Here is a 15,031-nt window from a genome sequence, read left to right as displayed (position 1 = left end):
TATTTTATACTTTATGCACATCACTTTTTTTATCATGTGGCATAGGTGATCTACTCTACCAAGGTGCCATGGACTACCTGTGGACAGGCTGGTAGCAGGCAATTAGAATAGGTCTCTGTTGAATGATACCCAGCACGTGAGCTGCACAGGACTGTGCAGCATGAGCACCTGCCATGTTTTGAAAGGAAGGGAGACCTGACTATGACAGAAGTTCTCTTCGTTTTGGTGGGAATCATGGACTGGGGTTTTCAAGCCTCATAACTTGACTGTAGAAATAGACTGTGACTTTGTGAATAAAAATATGTTGTTGTGTTGGCCCTTAATCAAGGAATGAGAAAAAAATAATTTTAATCCCAGAGTAAACCCTGCTTTGTTTGTTCTTCCAATGTTTGAAAACTTTAAGCAGGATTCCTTGCAGAAGGATCGAGAAGCAAGCTGATGGTGATGGAGGAGCAGGGGCTTTGCTCAGAAGCAAATCTCCATCCCTAGAAGTGGAGCACACCTGCCATACACCGCACTGCTGCCACCACCGCACTCCCCTTCCCTGCTGTCTATTTGAGCCAAGGTATTGGATAATAGTACAAGTACCCACGCACCTGACCAGCTGTATCTAGTATCTCCATGGAAACCACTTCATCATCAATGGTAGCTTGGTGACGATATGTAGACTCTAGAATAAGAACATATTTTGTGAAACATATTAAAAGAAAGTAAGGTGGTTTTTTGTATCTTCCTTACAGCTACGCCAGCATAAGACCTGAGATACGATGTACGGCTTCACTAAACTTTATTTGTTGGAGCTCTTCCAGCCATTCTGGAACACACTCAAGGCCTCCATTCTACAATGGTGACTCTTCTAGATCTCCCCATATGGCACAACTCTTTCTTTCCCATGTGTTATTGCTGCAAAGGGCTGTGCCTGTGGACACTGCACCCTGCCGAACAAAAGGACCGAGCTTCCTGCAACAAAAAGCTCTGCAAGGCTGCAGCCTGTTTTCCATGTTTGCTCATAGGGAAGGCTGCCACCTGGAAAGCACAAATAATACTACCCTCAAAGCGTCCAGCTCAACAGCCGGTCATTGTGTAGCCTGAAGTCTCACAAGATCAAAACCGGTATGGTTGCAGATCAGGCAACCTAACCACTAAGCTCAGGCCTTATACTATGATAAAATTACAGAACAGTTAGCTATTTTAGGAATGTCTCTTTCAAACATGCTGAAATCATCACATTCCCCTCTCCTAGCAAGGTCTCAAGCAGTGATTTCCCTGTGTATGATTTATAAGGATAATGAGTGGGCATTAAGCATTCACACTATGCTATAGGAATAAAAAGGGACCTATTTACTGTGCCCTAGGTTTTAGAACCAGGCAACTAATCAAAAAACTAATGACAAAAGGGCTTGGTTTATCTTAATGAGCTGCTAAGTTAAATTTGATAGTGTTTGACCCAAAACTTGGAAAATTATCTGTGCTAACATTCAGATTTATTACTGTTGCTAGCTCACAGATGTCCTATATAAAAAGACAAATGCATATGCTGTAAAACTGCAGCCAGGGACTATGAATGCTTTTCTGCTTTGCATTGTCAGAGACGCAATTCTTTTATTTGGTGCAAATCTCCTCAATAGGATGAAGGATATCCTTAAGGAAACACATTTCTTTAATTTGAACTTGTGAAAGGGCTCATGTTTGGTGAATGCCTTTTTTCCGTATGTACTTAAGAACGTCACCTTCATAATCATGAGTGTTTTGATGCTGTCGCTGCTACACACACTCTTCCCAAACCAAAAATGTCACTTCCCTCCTGTGCCACCTTAATTGCTTTAAGTAGCACAGCTGCCTCTAATAGGGACAAATGGTCAACGTAATTAGGCAGATGGCAAGCAATTTTGCTGTAGGGTTTCAGGCAATGAAGGCTAGTTTTTTTTAAAAAAAAGCTGTAAATACCCCTTCTGTTTAGTATTGCAAGGCTGCAGAAGGAGTTGGAGTCCTACTGTTGTGATTCTGAGGCTATACCTACACAGCAAAGTAAGATATACTAAGTCTGTCAGCGGTATGTCTCTGCCCCATTTGTGCACCCTGCTAGCTGCAGCGATTCCCCCGGGGAAATGCAGAAAAGCTAGGAGCTCTAGTTAGGTGTGGAAGCTGCAGTGATGCACCTTCAACAAGTTATTTCAGCAGCTAAAATATTCAGTGCTAGGCTGGGACTCCATGTGCAGCGCTCCATGTCCAAGGTCATTTAGGAAATTATGCTTTGTTTCTTTGGGGGAGAGTGCTGTGAAGAAGAGATGGCTCACCGAGTAAGGCGATGTTAGGTCATTACTTGTATAGGCCTTCCAGTGCTTAAATGTCTTCAACCATTTGACCCTGCTTGACAAGTAGATGTTGCGAACTAGTCCATACAACTTGAGAAAGTGCTCATCCAACCACGCTTGCGGCGTATCTGTGAAATGTCCTTCTTAGGAGGCAGAGTGTGGTAGGTCATGTGGCTCTTCCTCGTGAAATGGGATAATAAATCTCAAGTAGACTTGTGCGCGCCAGAGAAAAGTGGCATGATTCTTAAATGATACTTGAGTTCTCAAAATAGGACTCTGGCAGCACTTTATGGTGCAAGCTTAACTCACTTTGGCTGCTCACGTTGGGATGGAATTTGATCCTGGATGAGTAGGACTGGTTTGGGTCAGATTAGTGTAAATAAATCTTAGTAAATGTGTGTTTGTTCCTGTGCTTTGGAATGTGTGGTAGCTGGGTGAATTTTAATGAGGAGTGTAAAACAGCTGGATGTTTAAAGCATTTTTTTGATGTAATCACAGACATAGCTTTTTCAAAGGAACAGAAACATCTGAAGAATCTGGCTGTCTTGTAAGTTACGAGCCCTGAAGTTGTGATTTCCAGTCTGTTCATATTGATTCCATGGTACTTCACAAACATATTGCCTTGCTTTGGGATTTATTAATATAATTTTCTCAGTTGTATTTTTTTTTCTTTAGACATACAGCTAGAGAGAAATTAGATGACTTGAGATACCTGCTGGATCCCTAACTGGAACCATTGACAGTGCATGTGTCTGTGTCTCTGCTAAGCACCCTTGACTCCTATTAGAGCTGATGAATTAAAGTAGGTGCTGGATATAGCTTGTCTGATCTCTCTTCTCAGATAAATCACGCCTCAAAAGCACTTAGAAGTCTAAAATTCATCAGATGAATCCAGGCTGTAAATGTCTTATGTTTGCATCATCATGGTGAAGTAGAAAGAGCAAAGTGTAACACTGTACCAGTGGCTCCCAAGATGACTACAGGCAACTTTCTAAGCTTCAGATTGTCATTTGCACCAGGTGATGCCTATATGTTATATCTATAGCGATATGGCTAAAACCTCAGCTAGAAATGAAACTGCAGAGCTGTGTTTTGCTCTTAGTAGACTCAGTGTCAAAGCTGCTAGCCTCAATGCTGTCGGGGAGCTGCTGCTGCTGACTGAGCTGTGCTGTGCCTTACGCTGCTAGCGCTGTGGAGAGAGCTGTATTTGGTGTTTGATTATAAGTAAATCTGACCCGTTCGTGTTGGTTTGGGGGGGTGCCGTGCTTCTAGTCATATTCCAAATAACAAGATCAAAGGTGCTGATGGTTGCGGCTTTGAAAGGTGATGCCAGATTTCAGGGTTCCGCTTGGATATAAAGCTGCCATCCCCCAGGACTCCTGCTGTGCAAAGTACTTTTGGTTCTCACCATCCTATCGTTTGAAAAAATGTAGTTTATTCCAGAAACACTTAGAGCTGTCAAAAGGCCTGAGAAAAATTTTGGAAAGTGGTGGCAGTGGGTTTGGTTTTAAGTGTATAATATATTGCCACAATAATTCATTAATAGGAACTGGATAAAATTTTTAAATTACCATAGCTGCTGAATAATTGTGGAAATAATGATTGGAGATGGGAATTAAAGATCTCCCCTGGGGCTCTCTGTGTTGATAAGTGTATTACAAATCTCCCTATTCTTCTGAGCAATGTGATTTTAAAAAATGTAGGGAAAAAAGTACTAAAATAGAGAAAACTTTGAAGCCCATGATCCATAGACTGTCCATAGATATGATATTCAGTCACAGGTTGACCATATCACATCCTTGTGCAGTGCTTATTGTATATTTATTATATATGTGGGGGTTTTATTAAATATGTGTATATTTAATAGAGTTTGGGCTTATAAGTCTTAAATGGTCATTTGTCAAACCTATTTGTGCAGGACTATCCTGATCTATTGAATATATCTGTTTCAGAAGATTGTATTTTCTAAAGAAAAAATATTATCTGAGAAGTAATTCCTAGTTCTTGGTTTAGATTTGTAGTGATATAAAAAGCTGTTTTCAGTACTTGTTTATTTTGAACAGGCAGTATATATCGAGGTATGTCACAGCTCTGGAAGGAAATATTTGCATTGGAAGGCTTTATTGCTTTTAGGAAAACACTTGTAATAGTAGGTAAATCAGCTGAGATGGAGCAATGACATACACCATTTCACATGTAGATTTAAGGAACTGCCTGGTCTCTTTTGTTTGCTTTTAAGTACATAGGGACACAGACTCTGTTTCCATTTAGGATTTTAGTTCATTTTTGTCAAGAAAGGTTAATAAAACAAGGGCATATAAAAATGCTCTAAGCAACTTTGGCCGCATGGTGGCTTTTAGCCAACTGGATCTGAGAACAGCAAGAGACCTAGAGAAAGAGCTTGTGTAATAATTACAGCTGATTGTCCAGACCAAAAAGCTTCAGCTAATAGGCATGAACTTCTAAATTCTGGTTAAAGTCTTGTTGGATGGCAATGGAGCAGTATGTTTTAAAAAGACTAGAATTTCCCATAATTATTTATGATTACATAATAAAGGTTTTGCTGTTTGGTTTTTGTTTGGGGGGTGTGGATGGTTGGGGATTTTTTGGTGATTTTTTTTGGTGGGGTTCTTTTTTATTTTTTTTTAAATTAACTCCCTGCTTGCTTAGACTTCTGCAACTTTTGACATCTGTCAGGATGTACCTCTCTATCACATCTGAAAATAGTGACACCCCACAGGGAAAAAAAACTTACCTCCACTACTAACTGTGGTGCTGTTTGATATGTTCTCGAGAGCTTTCCTTGAGCCTGCCTTTATGAAATCTGTCCCCCTCTGCATTTCCTTATTGCTTCAGGAACCTTTAACATTTTAGAAAATCCCTGTAAGTTGAATGTACCTTCCTGACTCAGAAAGTTTCTCCAGCCTTCTTCCTTCCCCTATCACAGATCTTCTCAAAACTCAGCTGAATGTATTTTTTTTGCTTGCATCTGGCTTTTACTTACTCCATCCATTATTTACCTTACAGGACGGGTTTTATTTTGCAACCGTCAGTGGTTTTACGGTAAGCACAGTACTGCCCTTGTGTATTTAGAATGTATTTCTAATGCTAATGCATTCTATCCTCACACATCTCTTTATTAACTGATACTACAGACCCAAAAATAAGCATAGTTGGGTGATTTATCAATAACACCATCAAATGACATGCCATGCGTTGTTATTGCAGTCGTTGTTATCACATGTAAAAGAGGAAAATTAGAAAAAAGAAAGTTTCTGACAGAAAACTCTGTGACACTGACAGCTCTGATAATTGGACTTGGACTCTTCAATGTTGTGAGTGTTTCTGCCTGTGTAACCCCGAGAGTCAGGAAATACAGAAGGAAAAGTTCCAAGAGGTTGTACAGTACCTGTGATGTGCTTTATTTGTATGACTGTCATACTACATGAACAATCATGTCAAGCTAGAAATTTAACCCAAAAAGTATATGAAGAAAAGAAGGTGTTTGTTTGCAGTGATATTTAATTCCACTCTAGGAACTCTAGCCTACTTCACTCGTGGTTTGCCATTATGAGTGCTGCTTTTGGAATTGATACACTGATGTGCAAATGCAAAGGAGATTCCTTTCTAACTTCATTTTTGGCTCTATTGGCTGCCTTCTGCAAGGCTCCATTTGCTGTACTGAGTTGTGACTGCAGTACAGCAGGTATTCACAAACCAGTCAGGTTAAAGCTGTGCACAAAAAAAGTCATATGACAGGCACTGTGGGCAGTGTGTCTTAGCTTGCTGATCTGCTTTTAGTTGTTTTCTGTCCAAGGTGAAAGTCTCAAATATTTCTGTCCTGTATAAATGCAGGCTGGGCAGAGGGTAGAGACCCTATAAATGCCCCTGCGGAGGCACAGGGCAGAAGAGCCAGCGTATACTGGGCAGGCAGCAGCCATGTGCCTCTGCTGCGGGGCTGTCCCAGGTCCCGTTGCCCTGCAGATGGGCAAAGACTTATTCGTAGATGGTCTTAGAAGAAGATTCAGGTGCTGTGGGGGCTCATGGGGGACAAAGCATGCCCTGTGGAGCACAAGGATACATGCCAAAAAAAATAGCTACCACAGTAGGTAATATGGATAAAAAATTCAGAAGAAATGAGGCTTCATCATGGTTGCTGCTTAGTGAGCAGTTTGGGATTTATCACATTTTCCTACTTAGTCATGCAGAGCCCCACTAGACAATGAAATTCTCGTCTTGGTATGAAAGGATCTGTGGCGTCTCCAGAATTTGCTTTTTAGGTAGAACACACATAAGATATAAAACTAATCTACAGAAAAGCATTTTTTTTCTTGATGTGTTGACATTTTCATTGAACAGCATTTTGGCCACCAAATAGAAATGCTAGAATACAGATTTCTTGAAGCTCTAAAAAAAAGTTATGTCTATTTGTAGGCCTCTGCTGCATATGTTTTTTCTCCTGTGTGCGAAGACTGGGTTTCTTTTAAGGAGAAAGGAGCAGTGTTACTTCTCCTTTCCTATAGGTTCTTTCCTCACCAGCTTTTACTGAGACGGGCAGAGAAAACATGTACAGATAGCTGGGAACTGGGTCTGTCAAAGCATGCTAAAACAAAACCAACAAAGCCAAAGCAGTGCTAACTAGTAGGGAGTAAATGTCAAGGCTTTAACTGTTTTTTTAAATTTTTCAATTTAACCTTCCACCAACACTAATCAGAGATGTTAGTTCCTGGTAGGAGTTATGCCCATGACAAGTTTAAGACTAAATAAACCATATGTTGCTACACTTTTTTGTTTGATTGTGGCAAGAAGTCTTTGTTAGTGAAGCTGTGAGCTTCACCTTATTTCTGCCAATATAAATGAAAATTAACCAGTGGGACTTTTCTCACACCTAAAACAAACAAAGCAAAAGCCTGCTCTCCTGAAGGTGCAAAAGCGAGCAGTGGAAACTTCTGCTCATCTGCAGAAAATTTCAAAGTATGATGAGCAAGAGAAGTAAGGGCAAAATATTTTGCAGCTGTAGCTACAGCAAGAACAGCCACTGCCATTCCTGATTTTTGCTGTCTGTTGAGCTACTGTAAAAAGGCAATATTTTTATTACTGGCATCAGGAATATCTTCATCTTGAGACTCATGTGAAATAAAACAAACCACATTGTCAGATAACTGCTTCCCATGTTATTTTAAGCATCTTCCTCTGCTGCTCTGAATTACAATTTCATCATTTCAAGTCTTTGTTGAGCATTTTAGAAGCCAGTGTTGGGGTTTAAGGTGCTCTAGGCCATACCGGTCCATTTCCTTACAAACACCTCAGAGGAATCAGGAATACTTTCACGGCTCATTGCCATTAATACATTCAGTACAAATTCCTACTGCTGAGGTATAAAGTAAAAATGATATAACGTATTAAATGTGTATCAAGTGAAGTAATGTTTCTACTGTTTTGAAGTTGGAAAAACAGAAACCCAGGAAGATGCCTAGGAAGGCACAATCTGGGCTGTTGAGGGCTGGATCCCTTAAGCACTGAGGCAGAAGGAATGAGTAATTTTGTTAGTAAAAATTGAGGATACTAATAGCTAGAGTCTGGCTTGAAAATAAGGCTGTTTTCCAGCAGTTTATTAAGCGTCTGCACATTTGTCATGGCACTCCTTGAAACACAGATTGGCAGCCATTCCTCCTAGCCCCAAATGGTTGGTTACCGTTACACCTCACTTTGGCTGAAAGCCCGCACTGGACCACATATGTTACTCCTAGCTCGTGCTTAGATAAGTTGTAGTTGTCAACATGAGTGTTCAGACGAAATGTGCAGAAGGCAAAGTTTTGCAAGATGATGGCAGAACTCTCTCCTCTTTTGCTTGCTATGGAAAATGGTTATTTTTAACGGTGAGCGTGTTGATGATCTGGTCTACAGCACTGTGTAGACTGCAGTGTCCCGTTGTGCAGCAGGAGGAAGAGGGCTGGGAGGGAAGGCTTCTCCAGGCTGCCTTCCTCCTGGGGCTGCTGGTCTGTCAACCTTTACACCCTAGGGCTGAAGGGACCATCAGTTGATGATTTATTAACACTTATCTTTAGTATGGGCTCCTTTGTTAAAGGTTCTGTTTGCTGTCTGGGCAGTTTCTCAGCTGCGCTGCTGGGAGTCAGTATTTTTATGGTAGAGGCAGGCAGTAACCCTTCAGGAGTGTTAAGAAAAACTTGCTGAGTGAGCCACAAGTAAAGAAAACTAGAAATCTGCAACATACAAAGATGTGTTTCTTCAGCTTGTGATTTGCAGCAGGGAAAGCAATCCTGGGGATGAAGAGTCTGTATTCAGATGGTATTCCAGCTGCCCAGACAATGTGTTAGCTGAATAAACCAGAGAGCAAAGGCAGTCCTTGGGAACAGTATTTGGACTTGAGCTTTTTATCATGGCTGTGTTGGCACAAAATTAACCCAGAAAAATAGTTCTTGCGTCTTCTCTTTTTAAAGTAAATTATTCTTAGTGAGGTCTTGGCTCCCACTGCTAAGCTTTTCCTAGTTATTGACCATTTTGATGGAAGCTAGTTTGGATATATTCCCACTCTGCTCTATTGTTTATGTCGTTTGTACAGATCTGTATTTATCAGGTGCAGAAAAGAAACTCAGGTTAGCAATATTTTCTAGTGTTGTAATGTTAAATGCATTATCTATGGTATCTGCAAGCTTCCCTTGTGACCTCTGATTTATATAATTTTGCTAACGGAACCCCCAACTACAGATGTGGTTATACAGGCAAAACTACCCTTCTAATGTAAAAATAGTCTTCCTTGCAACCAGCTTTGCAATGGGAATAGTTTTCTTGCCAATGTAAACGATACCTTTGCAGAGTGATTTCTGCTGTTCTTGCCACAGCAGAGAAATTTGTAAAGTTTGGAGCCGGTCAATAGGAGATGAAGTTCTCTGCTGTGAGATAATTCAGGGCACTTACAGAGGTGTCTGTCTCCCTCCCTCAAGCACTTGTTTATCTAGTGTATCTTTCTGCAGCCCTTTGGCTGTTTCATGTTATGCTGGAGAAGAACAGTGCTATCATGGGCCTTTCATAATCAAACTAGTGGGAGAGCAAATTGTACTACCTTATCTCCTATCTTTGCTGCTTTACTGATACCTACACATTTTACCCCTGTTTGATGGTGTCTTACAGTCTGTCTGTCTCTTGCATTAGATAGGACTTTATAGAAACACCAACTCAGGTTTTCTCCTCTCCCAGTAGAAAAAGAGTGACAAAAACCTCAGTGACTTAAAATGGAAGAAATGCTCTTTAAAAATGTCACCATTAATCTACTAGTCCTAGCAGACTTATAATTTTTCTTAAGACTCATGTTTCTTTATGGTTACTTCTGCTCCTTCAAAGTAATGAATAGCCTTTTCTCTGTCCCATTCAAATTAAATAAACTCCTATGCTTTCAGTCTCTGCCTTCACAGACAGAGCAGTCTGTTATGCACTGTTCTGCTGAGTATCTGCTCAGAGACATTTTTCCTTACAGAAGATTAGCAAAGTTGTATGAAATACGTGAACAGCTAGAGAAAGGCATTTAGGGGTAGTGTGAGAAAACCAACTGACTTTTGGAAAGGTCAACGAATATATGATCTCCTTTGGTTGCTATTATTTTATAGGTAGACTTTTGTTTCTGTGTTTCTGTGCAGCTTTGATATGTGATTAACTCTACAAATACCAGTTACTTAAAGGATTTACAACCCTTCTATGAGAAGAAGGATTTTGCAGGTGGGAAACAGAGGCAGAGAGACTGTAGGCAACACATCAGTGACAAAATCAAGGAAAGAACTGAGGAACCTGTCTCCTGCACTTCCTTGAGGTTTTATTTGTTTGGGTTTTTTCCCCTGTATCGCAAAATCGGCTGGTTTAAGTCCCTCACCTCAGAAAGCATCTGATTCCCCCAATTGCACATAAAAATGCTAATTCAGTACAAATGACACAACCCCATTCATAAGCCCCTCTTTTTTTCTTTTTTTTTTCTTTCTTTTTTTTTTTTTTTAATCTTGGATATCCCAGCTCTGTTTCTAGTTAAGCAAATTGCTCTGGCTATGGTACAACGAATGCATTCTCAGAGAAATACTGCAAAACATTTTTAAAAGCACCCACTTAGCCATAGCTATGATGAATTTTCGTCTTTCATCATTTGATCCATGAGAGTGTCCCTGCATGTCACAGCTTACAGAGGCAGGTAATTTGCTGTTGCCCATAAAGTATTCTGCAGGCTGTGAGTGCTGTCTATCTACTGCTGTGATAACTCTTTGGGCTTCCACCTCCTTTTTTGCCCCCTCCAGGAAAAAATAAATTTACCAATTCCATTGACTTACTCTAGTTCAGCACCTCCAATTTTAAATTCAATTATATATTACTTGTTTGACGACAAACCACAATATCTCTCCATCTTTGAAGACAGGTGAAGGCACCCTAAATTTTGGGCACCGCCACTGGCTCATGGGTGAAATTGCTGAGATACAGACTGTTATTCCCATTTACTGACACTGAGGAGAGCAGCTATTCACAGCAGCCTTGAAAATCATGGTGTGAAGCCCTGGGTTACTGGAGTCCATGGAAGTCCTGCAATTCAGGCTAAGAGTTCACCCACAGAGAGTGCATGGACAAATATAGGTCTTTGCGCCTCCACCTTGAAACTCATCCCCATAGAGTATGTCCCTCCCTGAGACGATGCTGGCTGGCTAGTGTTATGCGTTTATAGGCTGCTGGGTTTGTGGCAGCAGTGGGGTGGTCGAGTCCCAGGACCAGCTGCATCGGCACTGCTGTGAGGGTGCTGCCTCGGTGAGCGGGACAAATCATCAGCCTGCTGCCACCCTGCTCCTGGCAAGCGCTGCTGCAATGGTACATAGAAATGCTTGGTTCCATGCTTCTACGAATCTCTTCATAGAGCCAAACTGAAATATAACAGAAATTTCCAGTTCTGTGTTCAATCCACCGCAGATATGTTGCTTATGTTTGTGAAGTGCTTTTAGGCTGTGGCTTAAGTGATGCCCTAACCAGGCCAAGTGGTTTTAGACCTTCTAACCTCTCACTGAATTTCCTTATAAATTTGCAAGTTGTGTTCTATTCAGAAATATACAAACCTTAATCCATCTGGTAACACAATCCCCTTTCTTAGTACATATTTAACAAGTAAAGAAGACTAAGTTTAATGCTGAATCCATAGATTTAATATTTTAGAAAACTGTATGTATTTGTTTTGAATGTGCAGTTCCAGCCCATTTCTACACAGAGCTCTGTCACTGAACCTTCTAATTCTGTTACCATGTGAGATAGTTGTATGATTTGTTAAAACTAAAGAGTGAAAGTGGAAACCCATTTGCCTTGATAATGCTAGGTAACCGCTTAGCCTGAGAGATTTAGCACCTTTTTAAAAAAACAAACAAACAAAAAAAAACATGCCAAGATGGTGACAGTGACTTGCCAGTTAAATAGAAATGATGGAGAAGTCAAGGCTGATGGTTAACACTCTCCAGAAAGTGACCCTTGCTGCAGTTGTTACCCCTTGGCTGAGAATAGCAAAATAAAAAGCAGAGTGATATGTACTTTTGTGAGGATGCAGCTGTCCTACCAATGCTTGCACAGATCCAACATCCTGCACAAAAGTGGCAGAGCTGCAAAGCCCTGACTTCAGCAGCAGCCCATGTGCCAAGGCTTGCAAGGTTCAGTGATGTTCATCCTGCCAGAAAATGTTATTTTGTGGTTTGCAATTTGGCTTCTGGAGATACAGCAGTATATCCACATGCTGCTAAAAATAATGGTCCTTCATTTTCTTCTGGCAGGTTAGAGTAGTCAAGAATATTTATAAGGTGTGTTTTTTCCTTTCCAGTTAAAATGTACCACCCTCAAATTAAAAGAGGACAAGGGGTTTTTTTACCCTGATGCTTAGTTTAGGATCATGTTGAACTTCCATCAGGCCTTGTAAAGCTTGGTGAAAGCTTTCCTAAAAATAGGAATTATCTTGGGATTCCTTGCATCAGAGGGCTAATGGGTAGTTGAAAACTTGAATAAGTAATAAACTATAAATATGATATTTTTGTCACTGCCCCAGTGATTTTTGGCAAAACCTCATGTTGTTTAGTAGCTAGATAGTTTGCATCTGTTTTACTCCTGTCCTTTCAAAATTACTTGACAAAGCTGCTTATTCTCCCTGTAGAGCAAAAGGGTCTCTCGACACAACTTAAACTTCTTGTTTTGGTGGAATATGTAGATATCCCTCTTTCCACCCAGCTGCCAGTCCATGACTGCTAGGAAGAAATTAATCTGTTCTGCTAAAACTTCTCAGTAAATTCAGCTCAGTGACGTTTACAGGTAACTGGACACCAAATCACTGCAGGATGATCATGAAAAAGACAGAAATATATTTATTCAAGCATTGATTCATAAAGCTTTTGAAGGTACAGTCCCTTTCTGATTGATCTCTGAAGGCCTGAATATTGGTTAGAATTTCAGGAGATTTTTTTTCCCCTAACAATTCAGAGCCTCCTTTGAATCCTGTTATGATCCTTAGTTTAAAAAAAAGAGTACTTTAAAAAAACAATCTTTGGTGGTCAGCTTCCACCAGAGATTACTTTGATTAAGAAATAACTTATTGACAATAGTTTATTCATTTTTTCAACTTATCAAACATTTTCCTCTGAGCAACTTAAAGCACTTAGCTTCACAATGACTGTAATACCTAATTTAAGCTGTCATTCTCTAAACTGAATGAGAGTGTAGAATTCAGTAAGTCAGAAGAGATTTAGGTTTTGTTTTATTGAGATAGGACTGTTGCCTGCATGAAAGCTTTCCACGTTGCAAACAGAAGATGATTAGATTCCTAAAGGTCATGGTTAATATGCAGTTGTATTCATTTGTAAAACAGAAACAACTGTCAAGTCTTGCACACCAAAAAGGGTGTGGGGCCTTCATAATGGGGCAAAAAATAATAAACCTTGCAGCTTGCTAATTACTTAGTTTGTGTACTTAAGCAAAGCAACAAGGACAGTTTTGCGTGCAGTTTACCTGTAAGAAATAAATGTACTTGGATTATACTGATACAAAACCCTTTATGTACTACTTCTATTGTCAGTTTCTTAAAATGATGTATTAGTGATGGAGCTGTGAAGTCCTAATACTAATAATATGAATAGAACACTATACTGAACACCCTGTATTGCAGTACAAGGCAGGTGACATGTAATTCACTGATGAGTATATTGGTATTAGCAGATAAAAGAATGTATTTGAGTTCAGGTTTTTCTGTGAATTATTTTCCAAAGATGAGATTTCTGGTATCTGTCATTTGTTCATCTTGCCACACAAAAATACTTAGTATAATACTGGATACTTTGCTTTGTTGGAAGGGCTGCCTAAGTTTTGTGACAAAGCATATTAAAACTTTCATCTTTGTTTCTGCTGTGCAAGTTTATAGCATTCTGTATTTCTTTGGTGAGACCAATTAGAGAAAGAACCTTAACAAAGAAATAGGTATTTAACTCTATGGTCTGTATTTGAGCCTCCAAAGAAAGGTTAGGAAGGAGATGGCAGCGGATGGTCAGAGGACAGGAAATTTCCCGTCCCCTTACTTCATGTGTAAATCACTTAGTCCTGAGGTATTGAAGGTGCCTTCTAAGAAGCGAATGCTTTGTCTTGGACTTGTCCTGGACCTTCTCTGGTGCAGAGCATTCAAATATATGCTAACTTAGGAAATACTAAGAAACTGGAGCTTGGCCCAAATTTCCAATCAAGGCCTCTAATTATTCAGAGCAACTGTTTGACAAGTCTTTTTTGAGATATCTGTGCCAGCTTCTCAAAAGCACCAGACCCAACACAGCCAATTGGGAGTAGTGGGGGAGACGTGGAATCTCTGTTGATGACTGGTGTCCCTATCTGGTGAGCCAAAAAGTGAGACACGATGTACGTTTGAAAGTGAGGACAAAACACTTACCTAAGGGTAGGTAGACTGACTGTAAGTACCCACACTTTTTTTTCCTCTTGAATTTTTGAGATCTGTATCCCAGCCATTTTATTCTCTAGCAGCTGATGTTCGGATTATCCAAAAGCAGAAAACTGATCGCACACTAAATAATTTTCAGAGGGCAATGCTAACGCAATTGCTTTCAACGGCAAAATCCCCATTGACTTCTGTGTGGGCAGGAATGTGCCTCATACATTAGTTCTCCTTTTGTCTGAGTTCATCACTGTTTCTTTGTTCTGCCACCTTAGGTAATCATTTGTTCCAGCTTTAAATGACCATAGAGAAGCTTTTTACAGCAAATTTAAAGGTTGTCTGAGGCTTGGAATTTTAACTCTATGACTTTCCATTACTTCAGCCATGCTATTATATACAGCGTACCATGTGTACAGAACAAAATGCAACCTACCTAACGTTGGATCATACTCCCAGATGAACCGTTTGGTCAGGAAGCGTACGACGAGAGCTGGAGGGACAAAAAGAACCCAGGTGAGATGCACAAGCCATCAACTCGTCTGGTTTTTAAAGCTTTCCCAGCAAACTTTTCTGTGTGAATGGGCATGTAGCAGCTCCCCTGACCTGTGAGCAGAATTCAGCATTGCTTATTGTGGCAGCTGGGACCTTTTCACTACTTGTAGTCCACTTCACATTTTTGAAGGGGGAAAACAAAATGAAAAAAAACCCAAAACTCTTTACAGTATTAATCATTTACCATGGAACAACGTTGGAACAAGACTACCAGAAT

The 15,031-nt window shown here is 40.2% G+C and overlaps 1 protein-coding gene across 3 annotated transcripts in view; it reads right to left on the bottom strand.

The window, feature by feature from the left end:
- Positions 1 to 15,031, bottom strand: part of RERG (RAS like estrogen regulated growth inhibitor) — a 143,655-nt gene that overhangs the window by 39,972 nt on the left and 88,652 nt on the right. For all 3 annotated transcript variants that reach the window (XM_080390985.1, XM_080390984.1, XM_080390986.1), the window contains 2 exons: positions 14,696 to 14,752; positions 597 to 670 (listed from right to left, as the gene is read on the bottom strand). In XM_080390985.1, coding sequence (XP_080247111.1) covers positions 597 to 670; positions 14,696 to 14,752 — 131 coding nt within the window. The remainder of the gene's footprint in view (positions 1 to 596; positions 671 to 14,695; positions 14,753 to 15,031) is intronic.

The sequence above is a fragment of the Falco punctatus genome (genome assembly GCF_963210335.1).
Source record: "Falco punctatus genome assembly, chromosome: 6".
Classification (NCBI taxonomy): Eukaryota; Metazoa; Chordata; class Aves; order Falconiformes; family Falconidae; genus Falco; species Falco punctatus.
Note: the sequence above shows the minus strand (reverse complement) of the source record. Positions and strands in the feature narration are given on the sequence as shown.